At 46.5% G+C, this 18,251-nt stretch overlaps 1 protein-coding gene across 6 annotated transcripts in view; it reads right to left on the bottom strand.

The window, feature by feature from the left end:
* Nucleotides 1-18,251, bottom strand: part of ACACA (acetyl-CoA carboxylase alpha) — a 220,907-nt gene that overhangs the window by 11,903 nt on the left and 190,753 nt on the right. For all 6 annotated transcript variants that reach the window (XM_036033622.1, XM_028520093.2, XM_036033620.1 and 3 more), the window contains 3 exons: nt 13,330-13,507; nt 11,452-11,564; nt 72-226 (listed from right to left, as the gene is read on the bottom strand). In XM_036033622.1, the coding sequence (XP_035889515.1) occupies nt 72-226; nt 11,452-11,564; nt 13,330-13,507 (446 nt within the window). The remainder of the gene's footprint in view (nt 1-71; nt 227-11,451; nt 11,565-13,329; nt 13,508-18,251) is intronic.

An 18,251-nucleotide genomic window follows, 5' to 3' on the forward strand; every position in this document is an offset into this window, starting at 1 on the left:
GTGTGCAGGAGACACACGCTTGCCCGCCTGCGCGTCTCTGACAAGCTGGAGGCGGCGACCACTGTACTTACGTTAATGACACCCTTCTCCTGCATCCGGCCTGGAGTGTCGTGCAAGTCAGCAAACTGCACGGCTACCTGATGGTAAATGGGAGTTAGGAATTCCTCCCGCTCCTTCAGCTTGTTCTCCAGCTCCTTCCGCTCAGCAGTGCTGAGCTCCGGGGTACCTGCAATGAAATCAACCTGCCCGTCACACTCTCTGGCGACCGGGAATCTCTCCGCTCAGGAGCAGCAGTCACGGGAAGCTCAAAATCGCCCCATCCCTCTGTGACCTGCTCTCCATGGTCTTCACCACCTCTTTGCTGAGTGACAGGACTCTGTGAGGCGCCAGACCTGTCTTTACCTTGCCATGGGGAGCCCACACGGCCTCCTTTCTCTGGGGAGGTCACGACTATAGAAGCAGCCAGGGGAGTCCCTCTCCCCAGGCCTCTCCCTGAGCAGGTGCAAGTAACACCTGGAGGCTGGTGCAAGTAACACCTGGAGGCCGTCGTGTCTCCCCATCTCACTGACTGACAGCCAGGCCCCCGTTTCCCTCGAAGGACACAAGCCCATGCCCCTCGGACCAGCACCGGAGCAGCAGGACACCAGAGTGTGGGGCGTGGTGGGACAGCGCCCCTGCGCTTCCAAGCACAAGCCAGCAGCTCTTCTCTCCTCCCGTCCACACCGGTACCCACCCAGCTGGGTAAGGATCCGACGACTTCTACCCTTGCAAGCTGCTCTACTCCACAGCTTCTCCTCTCAGGGCCGGATGCTCTTAACCTGAAGGCAGTAGACTCCAGTCTAAGTTGGAACCACGTCTGTGCGTCTCCTGCCGGCCCCCAGTCTCCTGCCTGGGCTGCTCCTGACAGAGCCAACCCCTGACCACAGTGACAGAGACAGGACCTCTCTCAACAGACAGGAGACTTTAGAATTCCTTGTAATAGGGCAGCCCCCACCCGCCCCATCAGTCGTGTCCCAGTCCAGGTGTTGCTGTGTTATACTTTTATTCCTACTTACTCCCAGAACAGGGTTGGCGATCGACACTGAAAATTTAGTTGCCTGCCTAGTGAGGAGTAAGTCTAGCTGAAGGGGCAATAGGCGATGGCCCCGGGTGTTGAGGACAACCTGAATGCTTTGTCACTGAAGCTGACAAATAAATACATGACCACAGGTGATGGGACGCAGAAGAGAAAGGTCTTTTTCAAGCACGTCTCTCTGGGAACAGGCCTTGCTTTTTATGCTGCTATGAATCATATGCCATAAACAAGCCTCGGGCTGCTGAGTGAGCCGTAAGTATTATATACAAACACATGTTAATAGAACAGGGATGTAACTATAGTACCTTGTTTCATTTTTATGAGGATTTTGGATGCCCAATTTTACCTTTTTTTTTTTTAAGTTCATCACTACTGTAAAGTGGTAAGGAACAGTGCCGAAGGCTATCTTTTCTCGGGCTCTCCCAAGGAGGACCATCGCTGACTTATCACTTTGGGTCCCTGACTCCTCAGCAGCCTTCTTTCCGAACCAGGGGAGCAGCGGCATGGGCCCGCTGTGGGGCGGGGTGGCCCGGGGAACGGACGGGCGGAGGGCCAGCCGCTTTCTTCGGAGAGGAGACTGTCTCCGCTGTAACACGCTGGACCGGGAAGCAAGCACTTTTCCTCCTCCAGTGAAAGAAACGGAGCCTCCTTGGAGAAACAGCTGGCACCAGGGCTGGGGCGGGGAAGACAGAAGATGGGCCTGGAGCTTCCTGTCCCACCGAACGGGGAGTCCTGAGAAACGGTGGGGACATATGGGAAAGGCCACAATGGAGGCTCCCACTGACCAAACCTGGGACAACTTGAGTAGCAAATTTATCAAAACAGAAAATGTGTTTATTATCAGACAGATCATCTATGGAATCAAGTAAGATCCTGCGAGTCCATCCTGACACAAATGATCAAATGGGAAGAAAGAAAGGACAGCTCTTCCCTCCGGCACAATAACAATGACTAGACACAGAGAAGGGTGGAATTAGGAAATCGCCATTTTACAACCAGCACAGTAACTGCCTTTGCCGAGAGTTATCCATGAATGGGGAAGCTCGCGGGGGAAGGTCTGATGAGGAACGGGGTATTTACACAGGACCAAAGTGTCTCCTTACAAATTACTTTTTAAGGGGAAAAGGGCAGTCTTACAGTGGATTGACCTGGTGGACAAAACCTTAAACAAGAAATCAAAGTTACCGTTACCAAGAACCGGACAAACGGACATCACGTGCCTCCTGATACAGCGTCCTCAGAAGGACGCATCGCTTTTGCAGTTTCCTGCCCAAAATGCACAGCCTGAATCTAATCACGAGGAAATGTGAGGCAAGCCCAAACTCAGGAACAAACTACAAAAAAAGAATGATTCTAAACTGAAATACACTAAAATACTTGACAACAAATTGTAATGTGTGGTCTGGAATTAGATCTCAGACCAAAAGAAAAACAGAATGGGGGGAAAAAAGCTTTATAGGACATTATTGGAACAAATAGCACAATTTTAATATGAATTGTGGGTTAGACAGTAGTGTTGTATCATTGCTATGATTCCTACACTTGACCTTAGCCAGGAATCAATGTTATTTGATTCCTGATTTTGATAAAGCTCTTGTGGTTATGTGAGGGAAAGTCTGCATCCTTAGAAACACACACTGAACATTCCGGATAACGGAGATGACGCCTACAGATGGTTCTCCAGTGGCCCAGACTGTGTGTGCCTGTGCACGAGTGTGTGTGTGTGTGTGTGTGTGGCGAGGGGAGAGCGAGTGAGCACCAGCGAGTGAGCAGCAGAAAGGAAAAAGGGAACGGGACAAGATGTTAACAAGTGAGTATGAGAAAAAGGCATTAGAAGTCCGTTGTACTATTTTTATAACTTTTCTATAAAATTTGTCAAATGGAAAGTTAAAGAAAAAATAAGCCCAACTAACAAATGTCTTCCCTGGCTCCCCACTGCATACAATCAATAGTCAAAGCTAATATCCACACGGTACTGGGCACTATTCTATGTGCTTTCTATCTGTGAGCCCATTTCACCCTTACAACGACCTTAGGAGGCTGGCACCCTTATTATCCCATCTTACAGGTGAGGAAACCGAGGTGCTGAGCAGTTATGTGACTCACCCAGGTCACAAGGCCGAAAGGGGAAGAGCCAGCACTCAGGCAGAGCGCAGCGAGGCTCCCGGACCTCCTGGCCCCTGCGAGACGGTGTCCGTGTGCTTACTGGGGCGGAGGACACACGCAGCGGCGGCGGCGCCCCTCTGGCCTCAGAGAAGGCTGGAGGATGACGGCAGACTCCCAGCCGGTGACACTGAGTGCCGTCCCGTCCCATTCCACCACTGAGAAATCCAATTCTGGGTGTCTCCAGAATTCCCATTCGGCAGGTCAGACTTCAGACTTAAGGGCAGCTCCGCCTCTCACTGCGGAGGTTAAGAACTAACTGGACGGCCCTGCTGGGGTCGGGGGTGGGGGCAAGGGACTGCAGGGCTGTGGATGCGGCTGAACACAACGGCCCCTACGACATTCTCCTCCTGGACAGACGACCAACACTGCACTCCATGCACATATGTGTGTACGTGCACCACGTATGACACATACCACTTCCTGAGCATTCACCATGGGCAGGCGCTGCACGCCACGCTCTCAGGCTCACATGGCTCGTAAGTCACCCCGCACAATTCAGACTCAGGTCTGCTCTGCTGTCCCACTGCTGCCAAGCTGATTGCCTGAATATGACTGAGGCCTCCAAGTTGCTGCACATACATTGTTCCTGATCCTTTCAACAACCCAACCTTACAAGGAGGGTGTCGATTTTACAAATGAAGAAACCAAGGCTCTGAAACGTGCGTGGCTCGCCCAGTGGCATCCAGCATGTAAGCAGCCAAGTCAGCATTTACACTAGGGTCTGGGTGCCTGAAGCCTGTGTTCTGTTAAATGCTACTGAAGACGATCGAGCAGGTGTCCCGGCAGCTGCCAAGAAGGGGGATCAGCTGGAGAGTTTGGTTCCTTGGGTCAGAGAGGAGTTAACAGCCCAGCCCCGCTCTGGGCGCAGAGAGGGAGGCCGTATGAGCTCAGGGGCAGAGCGTTCTGGAAACAAGGCCTTGGCTTTTCACGAAGTGGGGCGGACAGAGAAGGCCAGCTCCTGGACTAACAAAGGTCTTGTCCACCTAATCAAGGCACTTTGAAAGAGTAGCAAAATAAACAGCTGTAATGTTCTCCCCCTGAGACTAGAAGGTCACAGAGCATCCCCCCAAAGGCTGCCGGGCTTGATTCCTTCAGTCATGCTTCTCACCACAGTGAAGACCTACCTCAAAACACATCGCGGCAAGGAAAACACAGAAGTAGCGAATGTGTGTTGTTTAAAATGCAATGAGAAAGCCAAGGATTTGTGTGCTTTGTTTTAAGAGGAGAAAGAACAGGTCTTCTAATTTTATTTTCTAAAAACGAAATGCTGCTCCTAAGCCAGTCAGACCTTGCGTGGCACACTGAGGGCCCCTCCTCGCACAGCAAAGCAGCCGGCCCCGGTAATGATTTAGGGGAGATTAACAAATATGTCAATGTCTATTTTCTGCTTAATTTAAAAGCGGCGTCTATAAAGATTTTTGACTTCTGAACCCTGTTCTGCTGAAAGAAAGAAGGTAAGAATGAGGAGGGGGATAAAGAGTGATTATCCTATCATTGATCGTTTGTCAGGAGCATTTCTTATTCACTGGACTATTGTACAAAGCTAAGCTCTCGATCAATCCTGTAAGCTCCCTGTACAATTAAATATCTTGGAATGGTTTTCTTTCTTTTCTGGCCAGATTGCAGGGCCTCGGGGTTTTTAGGGAAGCAGGTCGGGCTGTGTGTGTGTGTGTGTGTGTGTTTAAGACTATGCTACAGAGAGGAAAGTCATTCTTTTCCAAAACCTAGTTTAGGAAAAGGCTGAGATGAGAGTAAGGTTGGGTTACTCTCATCAAACATCCATCCCAAAATAAAAAGACCCCATGAAATCCTGAAAATTAACTTGACAACAAACAATTTTAATGTAAAGAGTTAAATATAGAAGTCTGATCAAATGAGAAGAGCTAGCTAGCATTATTGAGATGTTACTATGTGCTAATATTGTTTAAGTACTTTTCTTTTTTTTAAAGAGTTTAATTATTTTTAGGGGGGGCAGGGAAGGAGAAAGAGAGGGAGAGAAACATTCATGTGTGTTTGCTTCTTGCACGCCCCAGCTTGGGACCCCAACCTGCAACCCAGGCACATGCCCTGACTGGGAATCGAACCAGTGACCCTTTGCTTCACAGCCCAGCGCTCAATCCAGAGCCACACCAGCCAGGGCATTTAAGTACTTTTCATCTTATTTAATCCTCAACCCTAAAAGGTCACTCACTATGTTACAGGTGAGAAAACCGAAGCACAAAAAGTGAAGTAACTTGCCTAACGCCACAAAGCCAGGACGTGGTAAACCTGGGACTGGGCTTAGGTAGACTGGTGTCAGAGCCTCTGCCCCTTATATGAAACAAGTTAAACTGACCCACAAGTGTCCATGGGGCAGCAGCCTGCCAGGGGTTCCCAGGGCCAACGTAATGAAAAGCCAAATCTCTCCTCAGTGGGAGGAGAGCTGAGGGTCTCCCTCAGCTCCGTGACCCCGTGGGGGTCAAAGCTGAGGAAGAGCTGCTGAGGGGAAAGCTGATTTCTGCAGCGGGAGGGGCTTGTTACCCAGCCACGTGGCCACGCCTCTGAGGGAGGGCAGGTGGAGGCCAGCCTTACCCTCTGGGTGGGCAGGCCACGTCCTGTGGAGGAGGAGGAGGGGTGAGACCTTCAAAGCTTAGAAAAATTGGGCATAGGCTAAAAAATTCTCTGGTCAGCCAAGGCACTAGATAACCTTGTAGAAATCTTGCTTTTCTGAGCTCAGTTTCTCATTTATGTAACAACAATAGAAATCTGGCAAACAAGAAAAATGTTTTGTAAAAGAATGTGATATTAAAGTGTTTTAAAACTTTTTTTAAAGTTATACTAAAAAGCCTATGTAAATTAAAAGCCAGTTTTAAATTTTATGGGTCCTTCTCCCTTCTCTTAAGAAAGCAATTTGCTTTGATTGGTTAAGTACTTACAAAGCTAAGACAAGAACCAGATCACCCTCCCTACTATACTAAGCTCCAGAATATCTCAGATGTAGGAATGCACATCTCAACCTTGAGACTGAAAAATCAGCATAAAAAAGACTGGAGTCTTATTAAGATTCAGAAGTACAAACATAAGTAGCTATTTAAAAGATCTATGCAATCATATTTTCTATGTTGAAAGAAATTTCTCGATAAAGATAGTAAGATACAGTGAAAAAAAACCTCTGCAAAACTATTTCCGTATCCATAACAGGTGTGCCTTTCCTTGCACAAAAGCATTCTTGAAAAACTGCGTAAATCAGATCCTGTTTTAAATGCCTTAAGGGAGCTATTTAGAAGGAACCCTGCAGTGAATCCTTTGGTAAAGCAAATAATCCTTTTGTAATGGGAATAATTTCTCCCAATGTATCTAGTTTTTTTTAAAAAAATCCCATTTTCATATATCTGCTTTTCTTCAAAGGGGGCCATACCTATCTAAATACAAGTTCATTTGCATATTGATTTTAACAGCAAGCTTCTCAAGGGATGTTTAACCCCAAGGTTCCTTGCAATGGTGTTCCTGCTCTGCTGTTCATATTTTTTCAAAAACATTAGAGTAAACCCAGAGATTTCCAAATAGGAATAAAGTGTGTTATATATATATATATATATATATATATATATATATATATATATAACTCCCCTGCAGCCCTGTGCCTTGTACCCCATGCAAACACCCCACACAAAAGAGTCAGGAGACAGCAAAGAATTCTCTGAATTCTGGTGGCAATATGACTGAAGTCTTTACTCTTTTCTCCCCCTATGTCGCTCTCCCTGAGCCAGGCAGGTGCAGACACAGGGCCCTGGGGCAGCTGGGGCCGAGTGGGGAACAGGGCGTCTCAGACAGGTTCAGTCTAGCGAAATGCCTGCCGGGTCCCGCCAGCCTGACAGGACTGGGAATCACTGCTTCCTGGGGAGGGGTGAGCTCAGATGCTTTTATGAATAGTCAGATTAAGGGAGCCAACCAAAACGGCCCCCTGCCCTTCTAGAAAACGTGGTCACTATTGCACTAAATTCCGTGAGGCCCAAGAGTCTCTGAATCTGGGTGACGAGGGAGGAGGTAAGCTGCTGCTAATTTAAGGGAGGAGGCACGGCCCTGCAGTTTCTGCCTTTGCGACGGAAAACCTTACACTGTTTGTCACTGGCTCACCTACCCCAGAGCGCAGTGGTTGGGTGGCCATGGTCCCCGTGAGGACACTCTGTGTACAACAGGAGACAGGGCCAGAGGCCACTTTTCAAGCATGGGTATTTGAACGTCTTTCTTTCCTAGTCTCAACTTTCCAGTACGGGTGCTGCCTTCTGCCTCAAACAAGCAACTCTGGCTCTTTTCAGCTTACAACGTCTTGAAGATGGACACAAGAGAAGGAAAAATACACACAGCTCCGAGACTTCGACCACCTCCACCAGAAAAGCAGCTTAGCCCCTGGATCGCCTTAACCCAGGGAAGTGTCCTTCTCCCGTCATCCTGGCTGCCAATGGGAAGGCCTGGGAGGAGGGCATTCCTGGAGACAATTTACCCTCACCCACAGCCATGATGCTCCATCTGCACCCAGGGTGCCTCGAACAGGTGTGTGGGTGCTGGGGAGGCCAGGCCGGGCTCAGCCGGGGCTCCCTCTGCCCGCTATCAGGCCAGCCCTCCATGCGGGCACAGCCAGGGTGCGGCGTGGCAGCCGCCCAGCTGTCTGGGAACGGGGCCACGACAGAGACGTGGGTCTGGAACAGGATCAAGTTCCACTGAGAGGCTCCTTCGCCCGGGTGCTCTTTGTGCTGAGGGAGACGACGGTGCAGAAATTACAATGGCTTCGCACTTGAGCTGGACAGTTCTCTCTCTGTCTAAATTGATTTGTCATTTCCTTTTGAATGGGAGAGGAGGGCGGGGATCCAGGAAGGGACCTCGGGTCCCAGAACTCAGGAGGCCAGGCCAGGAGGGCCGTTATGCTCCACAGCCACTCTCCCTGCTCCTGTCTTTGTGAGGAGGTAGGGCATCAGAGAGACACAAAGACGCCCTTGTAGGGCTCAGGGCCTATTTCCAGAGGAAAAATTTAGTTTCCTTCAGGCGGCCAGAATGGTGGGATGTTCATCCTCCACATCCTGCCCACACAGGCTCTAACCGAGCCCCGGTGCAGAACTCCGGGGCGGAGCTGGTCCGGCAACGAAAGACTCTGATACGTGGGCTTCCATTCCACCTCTTTCTGGGGCGATTTTCCCTTCACCTCTGCCAGGAACTAATGCACAGCCTGTTCTCATGCTCACTGGTACAGTCACAGGACTGCGAACTGGTAGTTCCCCAGCCCCCTACCTGAACTAAGTATGTGAAATGGTGACAGGTCACTTTTTGTGTTCTGAACCCAGCCCGTGGGCTGTGCACCGGGTTGTCTGAGGGACGAGGCCACGCCCCCACAACCCCCCATGAAGAGGCCGGCTGGAGAAGGGACCGGGAACACAGGACAGTGCCCGCCCACAGGCTTTCTCCTGAATCTGCCTGTTCTCAGTGGACTTGGCTGTAGTTCTCAAAGGGAAAGAATTCTTGTTTAATTTTGGTCAGGTTCAGTATTCAGCTGAGGTAAAATCTGAAGAAATCCAGAGAAAAGTAGAACGTATGGAATCAGAATTTTACTCCAGGCTCCATCGTACATTTATTTTATATCTTAAATGGCTCATTTAACTCTTCTTTTTGCCTCAGTCTCCCAATCTGGAATATGAGGCCATTTCTACCCACTTTGTGAGAAAGCATGTTGGCAGTCTCTGGTTCTGGGCGTTGAGAAAGGGGCCAGAAGCTGACGAGACCCTCGGAGGAGCACAGCGTGCTGCTCACGTCCCCGCTGACCTGTCGTGCCGCAAGCACGCCTGGGTGTGCGCAGTCTCCCTGAGGGACGGTGAGTGCCTGGGAGACAAGACCACTCCTGTCTCTCTTCCTTCCTCTCCTACAGCTCTGGCTCTGAAAGTAGACCCGAGGCACAGAGAGAGCCGCCCCCAGACACAGCTACCTGCTTCTTCTATTGATTAAGACGGAAAGGAAAGAATGCCAATCCCCATGCTTGAAAATGAAGATTGAAAGTGAATGCACACTCATGTATCTAATCCTCACATTAGCTATGTGGGGGCTATCACCCCCACTTTCTAGATGAAGAAACTGACATTCAGAGAAGCGGGACAATTTACCTGCAGGCCACATAACCGAGACTTGTACCCAGCTGCTCTTACCCCACACCCACCGCTCACGTTCCCAGGCTGCCCTGGGCCAGCGCCTGCTGCACATTCAGCAGACTCAGGAGTCTTCTCCAGTGCCATCTTGGTCAAGGTTAAATAAATATGGTTTTCTTCAATGTGGACAGCAAATTGATAATGAGATGATTTGTAACAAATGATTAAACGGCCATCACTTGGGAATCTCCTCCCTCTCCCCGTCCTATGTTTCAAAAGTTAAAGGTGCTGGGTGAGGGTGGGAGCGCTATCACCCTCCTTCCAGAGAAAGAAGTTCCACCCCGCACCCCTCACCACCAGTCGTTCTGCAAACAGATGTCGGAGAGGATCCCTCTTCTACCACCCTGTTACTCTGAAGGGATGATAACAGCCATTGGGGGGTTAAAAAGAGGCAGTGAACCCCCAGTTAATGAGCAGGAATTCAGCAGGCAGTGTAAGATAAATGGGGCTCTCTCTGCTTCTGCTGGAGTCAGCATGAACTGCGGCCCTGCGGCTTGTTTGTGGCAAATGGAGTGCACGGAATATCAAAGGGCAGTGATCCAGAAGAAGACCGACTTTGACAAATTTTAAATTGGCCAGAAAGAAAACCAGCAAAAAAAGGGGGGGAAAAAGAGAAAATTATGCAATTTGCTGTGTCCTGCAATTGTGGCATTGCTGCCTTTGTAGAGAATTAGTGGTAAAAACAGCAGCAACGATCGCTGGATGCTGGGAGCAATTATGAGCCATCTAAGTGAGATGCTTATCAGTGGCTGAAGCTTTTAGAGCTTTCTCTGTGCACAGTTGTGAGGAACTTGCTCTTGAGCTGCAGTTACTTTAATTAAAGTATATGGGTTGGTCAGAAGTAATTATCCTGTTTGGAGAAGAAAGGAAAAAAAAAACACCTCAACAACTCTGGGTGGCAACAGACTGTAGAAACAACTTTGCCAATTTCCTGTTGTGTGTGTGCAATTCCCATAAAAGGATCAGGCTGCGGAGGGTTCGGCTTGTTGGTGGTTGTGCCTGATGGCAAAGAATGGGACACAAACAGGGTTTACTGTAACCCGAGTCACTGTGTGTGGCAAGCAACCTGGCTCCTGGCGCCAAACACCAGGACGTACAAGCTCCAGAGTGGCAGCAAACAGAAGTTTCTGTGTCTGTAGATGGTGAGGATACAGAGAGTCCACAAACGGCTCTTCATTAATTAAATTACTATTTGGAACATAGATGAGTTAGCTATCTCTCTTTTTTATACCTTTCATCCACTGCGTTTCACTACCTTTTAAAGACAATCTCTGCTTCTCCGAAAACAAAACAAACCAATAAACAAAAGAAGCTCAAGCAATTATCTGTACAAACACAGCAGGGGGCTCAATGGGAGATCTGAGCAGAAAATCAAGTGTTTTAAAAGAATCTGAAACTCATTCAGACTTTGGAGTCAACACGGGGCCCCCACAGTTTGGTCCTGTGTTCAAATCGCAAGCATTTCCCAAAAGCCCCCCAAACAAAGGAGCAACAGAGCCCTGGTTGGACGATCTTGGGGCTGCTGATGCCACAGCCTCTGGAAGCAACAGTGCACGATCTTTATTTCCACTTCTTTAGCTCAGGATGGCCCAGAACACTGCCTGGGTAGGTTTCCAGCTTTCCTCTCCCAAGATACTGACTCTCGCATCCCGCAGAAATGAGGCAGGCTTTGTCCAAAGAAACAAGCGGAAACAGGACATTTAAGTCCAGCATATTCTCTGATTAGCCTGGCCCCAACGGCAACTCCTAGGTAATCATTCTTTGCAGGGATATCCAACAAGCCTAGAAAGACGGACTATTTGAACTATAAAAAACTATCAGAAGAAAAATCGGGTGACTTTTGCTTTTTTAGGGCCCACTTTCCCTCCTATTACACACACTATTTCATTCTACCAGGGTTCTTACCATATAGAGGACAGTAAATAAAGATTATCATGAATTTGATCAAATGCTTCAGTGCCTCTTCCCCTGGCCTAGAATGCACTCATTACAAATCAGCTGAATGGCTCATTGATTTGCCAGGAGGACAAGCAGACATACCCAATCGCTCAGCCAAGTGGATGTAGACTGGGTCCACCCGACGCATGGTTTTCACCAGATCCTTTCTTCGGAATTTGATTTCTACTGTCCCTTCTGGCTCCAGAACTGATGCCCTGGATTGAACAGCAAGGAAAGAAAACATAACAAAACAGAAACAGAGGCACTTTAAAGGAAGGAGACAACAGAACAAGGCCAGTTACAATTTGTGGACCAGGAAATAGTTTCATTATGGTTTCGCCCACCCATGGTACGGAAGTAATTCCAGGGAGGGAAGCAGGCACCAGAGAAGTATCTAAGTGAGGTATGAGAAAGGCTTGGCAAAAGGCAATTAAAATAATTCTCATCACACCAGTCTATATCCATCTCAAAGGGAGAAGAATACAGATTCCACCACCTACATCGGATAAGGATAACAGCAGTCACATTATTTTCCCATGGCAGGGGAACAGCCCCCAGCACTTAGGCCGTACAATGAGGGGCCGCTGCTGATGAGTCCCACACACAGCTGTCAGTCTGCTGGTAGCACTCAGACACACGAGGCCATTCTACTGCTTGACCCGCTTCAGTGTCTGCCTGCTGCTATGGAAATGACAAAGTGAAAGGTCTCAGGTTACTTCTAGTGCATACTAATGATATTCTATTACCAGGAACTTACCCTAAACACCTTTCTTTTTTCTAAGCGTTTACATTAAAAAGAAAAAAATACAGCTAACACTGACTGTGTATATGGCACTGTTCCAAGTGCTGAGATAAAATTTCTCACAGCAATCCTGTGCCCAGTCCCCATCCACTGTGAAGTCAGGCACGATCATCTCTATCTCACAGATCAGGAAACTAAGGTACTGCAAGTTAAGAGACTTGGGTGAGTCTAACAGGTGACAAAGGTGGGCTTAAAACCACAGTCTCATTCCAAAATCTGTAGAGGAATCATTCTTTGATCTGGTATCAGATCAGGGGCTCGGTTAGAACTTAAAAACAATAAATTCCTAAGCACTGAACGCAAGCCTAATGATGTGACAGTAAAACTACTGGACTCTCCTAAGCAGCTTTTGAAGCAGGAGGCTGACATTCTGGGAAAAGGGAAACACAAGTGTTGTAATAAAATGAATGGATACAGGAATTGGCATGGAAGATGTCAAGGAAAAACGATGTGAAATTTACCTATTTTGGAAAGAGCTGAACACAGATTATGAAAGGAAGCTGGATTGGATCTGGTTTACTTTTAGGATTTTCAGCTATCACCTTTCAACGAAAACCTGGGATTTTCTCTGGAAGTTCTTTGTGTGCTGCAAACACTGTGTTTTCCAAGTCTCTAGAACTGTCAGAGGGAGACACTGGACTCTGAGGGAGAAGCTTTGGTTTGGAATCACAGCATGTGGGCGCCGCGGCGGACCTCAAAGACCATCCTGCTTGTTCTACAGACAAGAAGGAGCAGCCCGGGAGAGTAGGGGCTACTCCCTGTTCCTCACCAGTCAGCGGCAGAGCTGGATTAGGCTCTGGAACTAGACTAACAATCCTGTCCTTCCACTCCAACTTGCTTTAAGCTCCCTCTGCCACATACCTGAGAGAGAGAGTGAATAGGCACATCTAAACAACAAAAAGGAAGAGAGAATCACTGTGAGTTTGGGGTACCTGGAATAGAAGACTTCGCGGTAAAAGAATCTGGGGTGGGGGATCACACTGAGGGAGCCTGACTCCAGCCTGGTTTCCTTCTCACGCCAACTTACACTATTTGGAAAGTCCATTTTTCTGACCTTGGAGTCCTCTGGGAATGGACAGATGCAAATAGAGTTCTCCCAGTTATAATGTTCTCCAGAAAGAAACCAATAGCTAGAGGATCCCCAGAGGCAGTGAATGGAAATAGGGAAGGAGTGCTACCTGCTTTCTCGGTCAGCGTACATCTCCATGTGCCGGGGGTTGATGGTGGGGTCAATCACGACCCAGGAGCCTCCCCGAAGCTCGGCCTGGGGAGGGATGTAAATCATCACAGGCTGAGAGCACTCCCGTAAGCCATCGACGATGTAAGCACCGAATTTCAGCACTTGGTCGTACATATCTATGGAGAATGAGACAAATTAGAAATCAAGAAATAGTGCTTCCAAACTGTTCACATCATCATACACACAGAAAATAATATTTATGATGCCTTGTGTCTCCACGAGGTGGCCAGAGGTGACAGGTCTGAGGTTCAGCCACCCCGGGTCCTGTTTGGCCACCCTGAAAACTAAAGGGATTGGTAGCTCCACCTGTATTCAAGACGCCAGGGGATCTTCGAAAGCACAGAGAAGTGCATGATCTTTCACAAGATTCAGTGTGCAGGCCCCATGGATGGCATATCCATTTCATAGGCTCCCTGAATTTCTGTGCTCAGGTCTCACCACATTAATTCACACTTGCTCTACAAAGGTTGAGTATTTTTCATGTCAATATGTGATCTCTCTCACTACATTAAGTTTTCTGAAGGAAGAGCTAGTCAAGCTCTCTTCAATTCTTCTCATGATACTTAGCATATGATAAACCCTTAATATGTGCAGCTAATGGAAAAGGATCCTTCAAAAACTGCATCTTTCATCTTTGTATCCCCAGTGTCCCCCGTCCAGTGCCTGGAACGTAGTCAGTGCTCAGTCAGCGTCTGCTGAATGAATGAGCACATACACACTTTGGAAAGCACACAGTGAGAAAGAAAAACTAATTCTTTACAGGTTGCATTTTTATCAGGGTTTCAGGGAGAGAAAACATTTAAATGCATATGTATTTATTGGAAATGTCTCACAGACACATAAAAAGAGGAGCTAGCTCTTCACTTTGCTAAAGAGTACACTTTGTGATACCCCCCCGGGCCAGGAGCAGCCTGAAGAAAAGGGATACCTGGCACATAAATAAAGTGAGTCCTTGGAAAGTAGTACCGGTGATTTATTTCCTAATAATTTATGAACTTCTTCCCATTTCCTAGCTCACCGAAGTCTAAACATTGCTAAAGCTTGAGGTTTATGATTCCAGATGTTTAATGAGTACTTCAATGGATCCTTTTTAAACACCAAATAACAGGTTCAACGGGGTTCAAACTTTCCTGTCAAGGAGAGGATCTCAATTTGGAATAAATCAATTCTGGAACTCCAAAGCAAAGAAGCATTTTCCAGGAAGTTAAGAGCAAAAACCAAATAGAAATTGCTTTCATTGAAGCAACTGGCAAATTAAACTGCCACCTTCTCCAAAGTAAAAATGACTCTGTACAGAAACCCTTAGTGAGCACCGTCCACTGCAAGTCTGTGAAGACTTCAGAAATTCCAAAAATCCAGCTGCTGCCCCAGAGAAAACTCCCTATTCTATGAGGAATGTGTATGATCATGTACACTGTATGTATGATCAGAGGAAAGACATTTATTCCTTTGGGAGGAAAGCAAAGACCAAAAAAAATTTACTGCTAATTACACAACTGCTGTATGAAGAGCAGGGAATAAAGGACTTTAAGCGCTTTACGCTAATTCTGTGGTTATGAAAATAATTGCTCAGTTCAAATTATTTTAACTAAATTAATTCTTTAGTGGATATTTCAACCAGTGCTACATAATAAAATAATTGTGTAATTAGCAGTGCATTTTTCAGTGCTGCCAAGACTACAGTCTCAGAACAAGTAACAGAAAGGAGTGACCCTCAATGGTATCAGGCACAGAGAAGAAATGGAAAGCACAGATGCAGTAAAACAACAAAAAAATGGCACCACAAAAGTCATCCCATGTAAAAAAGAAAAAAATCAAATTAGAGATAAATGAATGGAAACTTTCCAGCCTCTTCATTCACTTGTTGGTTAAAAGATGTATCTATATCAAAATCCATCTCTGTATTATCTATGATTAAAAGACCCAGGTCCTCCAAAAGAAAGGAGAGGGGGCAACTTCATTTAAAATGTACTTCCACTTAATTAATTTTAAAATGTTGATTTCTAGTACATGCAAATAGTTTGGGATGAAGCTGAGTGTGTGTGAAATGGACTTTGGTCCCTCTTTTTCATCATCATGGCTAATTTACTGAATACCAACAAGCATGATTGTGTATACACACACACACACACACATAAATTATTTAGTCACCAGAAAATCATCTTGTTCTCATATCCAAATTACAGGTGAGTAAACTCAGGCGTAAATAAGGAAGTGGCAGAGCTAAGACTCAAACCCTGATCTTCTGGGATCTAAAGTCCACCTTCTGCTACCTCATTCTTAACTCATCATCCTTACTGCATGGAAGGGCCATGAGGCTGAGGCAACCTGCTTTCTAGCATCTGATTCAATGGCTGAGTGAAACAGAAACCAGAAGAGACTTGAAAACGGTTCAGTATTTCTGAATTTTGCCTGGATTCTTTGTATAGTCAGAAATATCAGAAATTATACTAATGGTACTACCAGCTTGTATGTGATGGCCAAACTATTATCTTCAGGCCCCAAGATTGAGCAGAAAAGGGGTGTCAAGGCTGATTACAGCTGACAACTGGGGGCTGAAAACAATACCTCCACGTAACCTGGAACACCAGCAAACTCACAATTCAACCGTCAAAACACCCAAAAAGCAACAAAGGCTATTGAAGCATAAACAAACACACAAACAGACAAACTCTACAAACAACGGGCTCATATTGAATCCCAGCTGCCCTAAACCACACATTTTGAAAGGCAGGCTGAAGCACCTGGCAATGATCTGACACACACTTGTCTGAAATCCATATTTAAGAGACAGAGTAAAATCACAGCCAAGAATAGCAGGGGAGGGGCTATTCCCAAGGGTTTAGGCTAGACATCAGCCTAGGGAATTTTAAAGCTATGCATACGCTGACTGTCAATTCTCAGGCCATAAGAAATGCAACTGGGAATATAAAAAAACTGACAGGTTCTTCATCGAGAGGTGGAAGCTTAGAGCCTTGTAGGCATTCTGAGCAAAGAATATCTGCATGAATGGTGATCACGCAGTCTTTGCAGCGTGTTCTTAGCATCCAGACACCAGCCCTGCCTCAGGCCTTCACTGTTACACGACATGGATAAACCATGGCCCCCATGTACCAAACAAGGGAGCAGGGTGGTAGGGTGTTTCCACAGTGCCCTGCACTCTCGAAACTGGAACAGATTGTACTGACTTGGAAAGAGATGCTCTGTTAGAAGCTGGAGGTAAACACTAGGCATATACAAATTGCATACGCATAATGTCTCTCATGAGTTCATTATGCCTGGCTGACACTGTATTTCAACATCCAAGTAATCAGAGACTTTAAAATAGACTCTCATTCCAGTTAAAGTTTTCAATAAATGTTTTTTTATTGTTATTTATAACCTGTCCCAGGAAAAAATAATAAGTATAACATGAAAAGCCAACTGAGAGTGACCCTGTAGCACCAGCAGTGAGGCGGCTTAATATCACTGGGATTTGCATCCTATCAAGCTATTCATGCTGAGGCTGGGACCCTGGTGCTAATTTCTAGTAAATTTCACGCTTGATGTCTCCCTGTTGTGGGTCATTGCCGGTTCGTCTAAATAAACTGCTTCCAAATGGCTCCTCCATCTAAATATTCAGCCAGTTTTTATAATTTAATTTTGCATTATGCTGAATAGCCTTCCGGCCAGATAGAGCTCATTGGAAAAAAGCACCAATACCATCTTGACATGCTTTTATTTATTTATTTATATTTTTACTGCTCGAATTAGACCTCCTAGGCCGACTAGTAAAGAGTTTTTTTTCCCCCCTCCACTAATGTCAATTTTCAGCATAGCAAGAGCTGTCTCTAATCTTTTCCTACTCATTACACACAATTTTGGAGCCATTTTACCCACAGTGCAGTCGGCTCCTGGCTGTGTGTTTGTGTGCACTGGGGGATGGCATAATTGTTTATTTTCCCTCCCTGCATAATCCCCAGCCAGTGCTGAAACCAAACTGCAAACATCTCCCCAAGGGATAGGAGCGACTCTCAGCTCAGGTCCCGTTACATGAGATAATATGTGGAAAACACCCTGACCTGTATGTGAATACGAAAGGGGATGCGCTTCCTTCCACCTCCTTCTTCCACACCGATCTCCACCTTCCCCAAAACTTTTCTGGTTTAAGTGATGTGTAAGCAGATGAAGCATCGCCAAAATTCAGAAAACAGAGTCGGCCCTGGTCTGTATCAAGCCAATAACTCATTTTTGACCAGGGATGGGGGAAAGGGAAAAGGGGGGGGGGGGTTATTGTTTAATGAGCACAGATTTTATGCTGAGAATGATGAAAAAGTTGGGTATATGCATATATAGTGGTGATGGTTACGTAACATTGTGAATGTACTTAATGTTGCCAACTGCACACTTAGAAACTGTTAAAATGATAAATATTGTTATGTATGTTTTACTACAGTAAAGAACCATAACTCAGGTCTAAGCTCTTGTCACAATAACCAAGGACAACTCCAAAGCAGAGGGGCGGTAGGTGAATAATAACTTCTCAGGAACCCAACTCCTCTATTTGAGGGGTATTTTAGTAGACTGGGCCTGGTCAAGATTCTAAAAATCAGCTAACTGTGCTGCAGGAAGTCAGACAGAGCTGTGTTCCTTTCCCAAATCTGTCATTTCTAGCTAAATAATCTTGGCAAATTTACTTAACCTAAGTCGCAATTTATGTTAAGTTGCAGATAATAATACAACCTACCCCTCAGAGGTGCTTGTTGTGATGATTATGTAAGATAATGCGTGTGAAATGGTTAGCCATAGTTTCCCGTGGAAAGAGCTTAATGAATCTTAATTGTTGTTGTCCTTATTGTTACAGGGTTAGCAGCCAATCTA

This window comes from Phyllostomus discolor, chromosome 8 (genome assembly GCF_004126475.2).
Source record: "Phyllostomus discolor isolate MPI-MPIP mPhyDis1 chromosome 8, mPhyDis1.pri.v3, whole genome shotgun sequence".
Classification (NCBI taxonomy): domain Eukaryota; kingdom Metazoa; phylum Chordata; class Mammalia; order Chiroptera; family Phyllostomidae; genus Phyllostomus; species Phyllostomus discolor.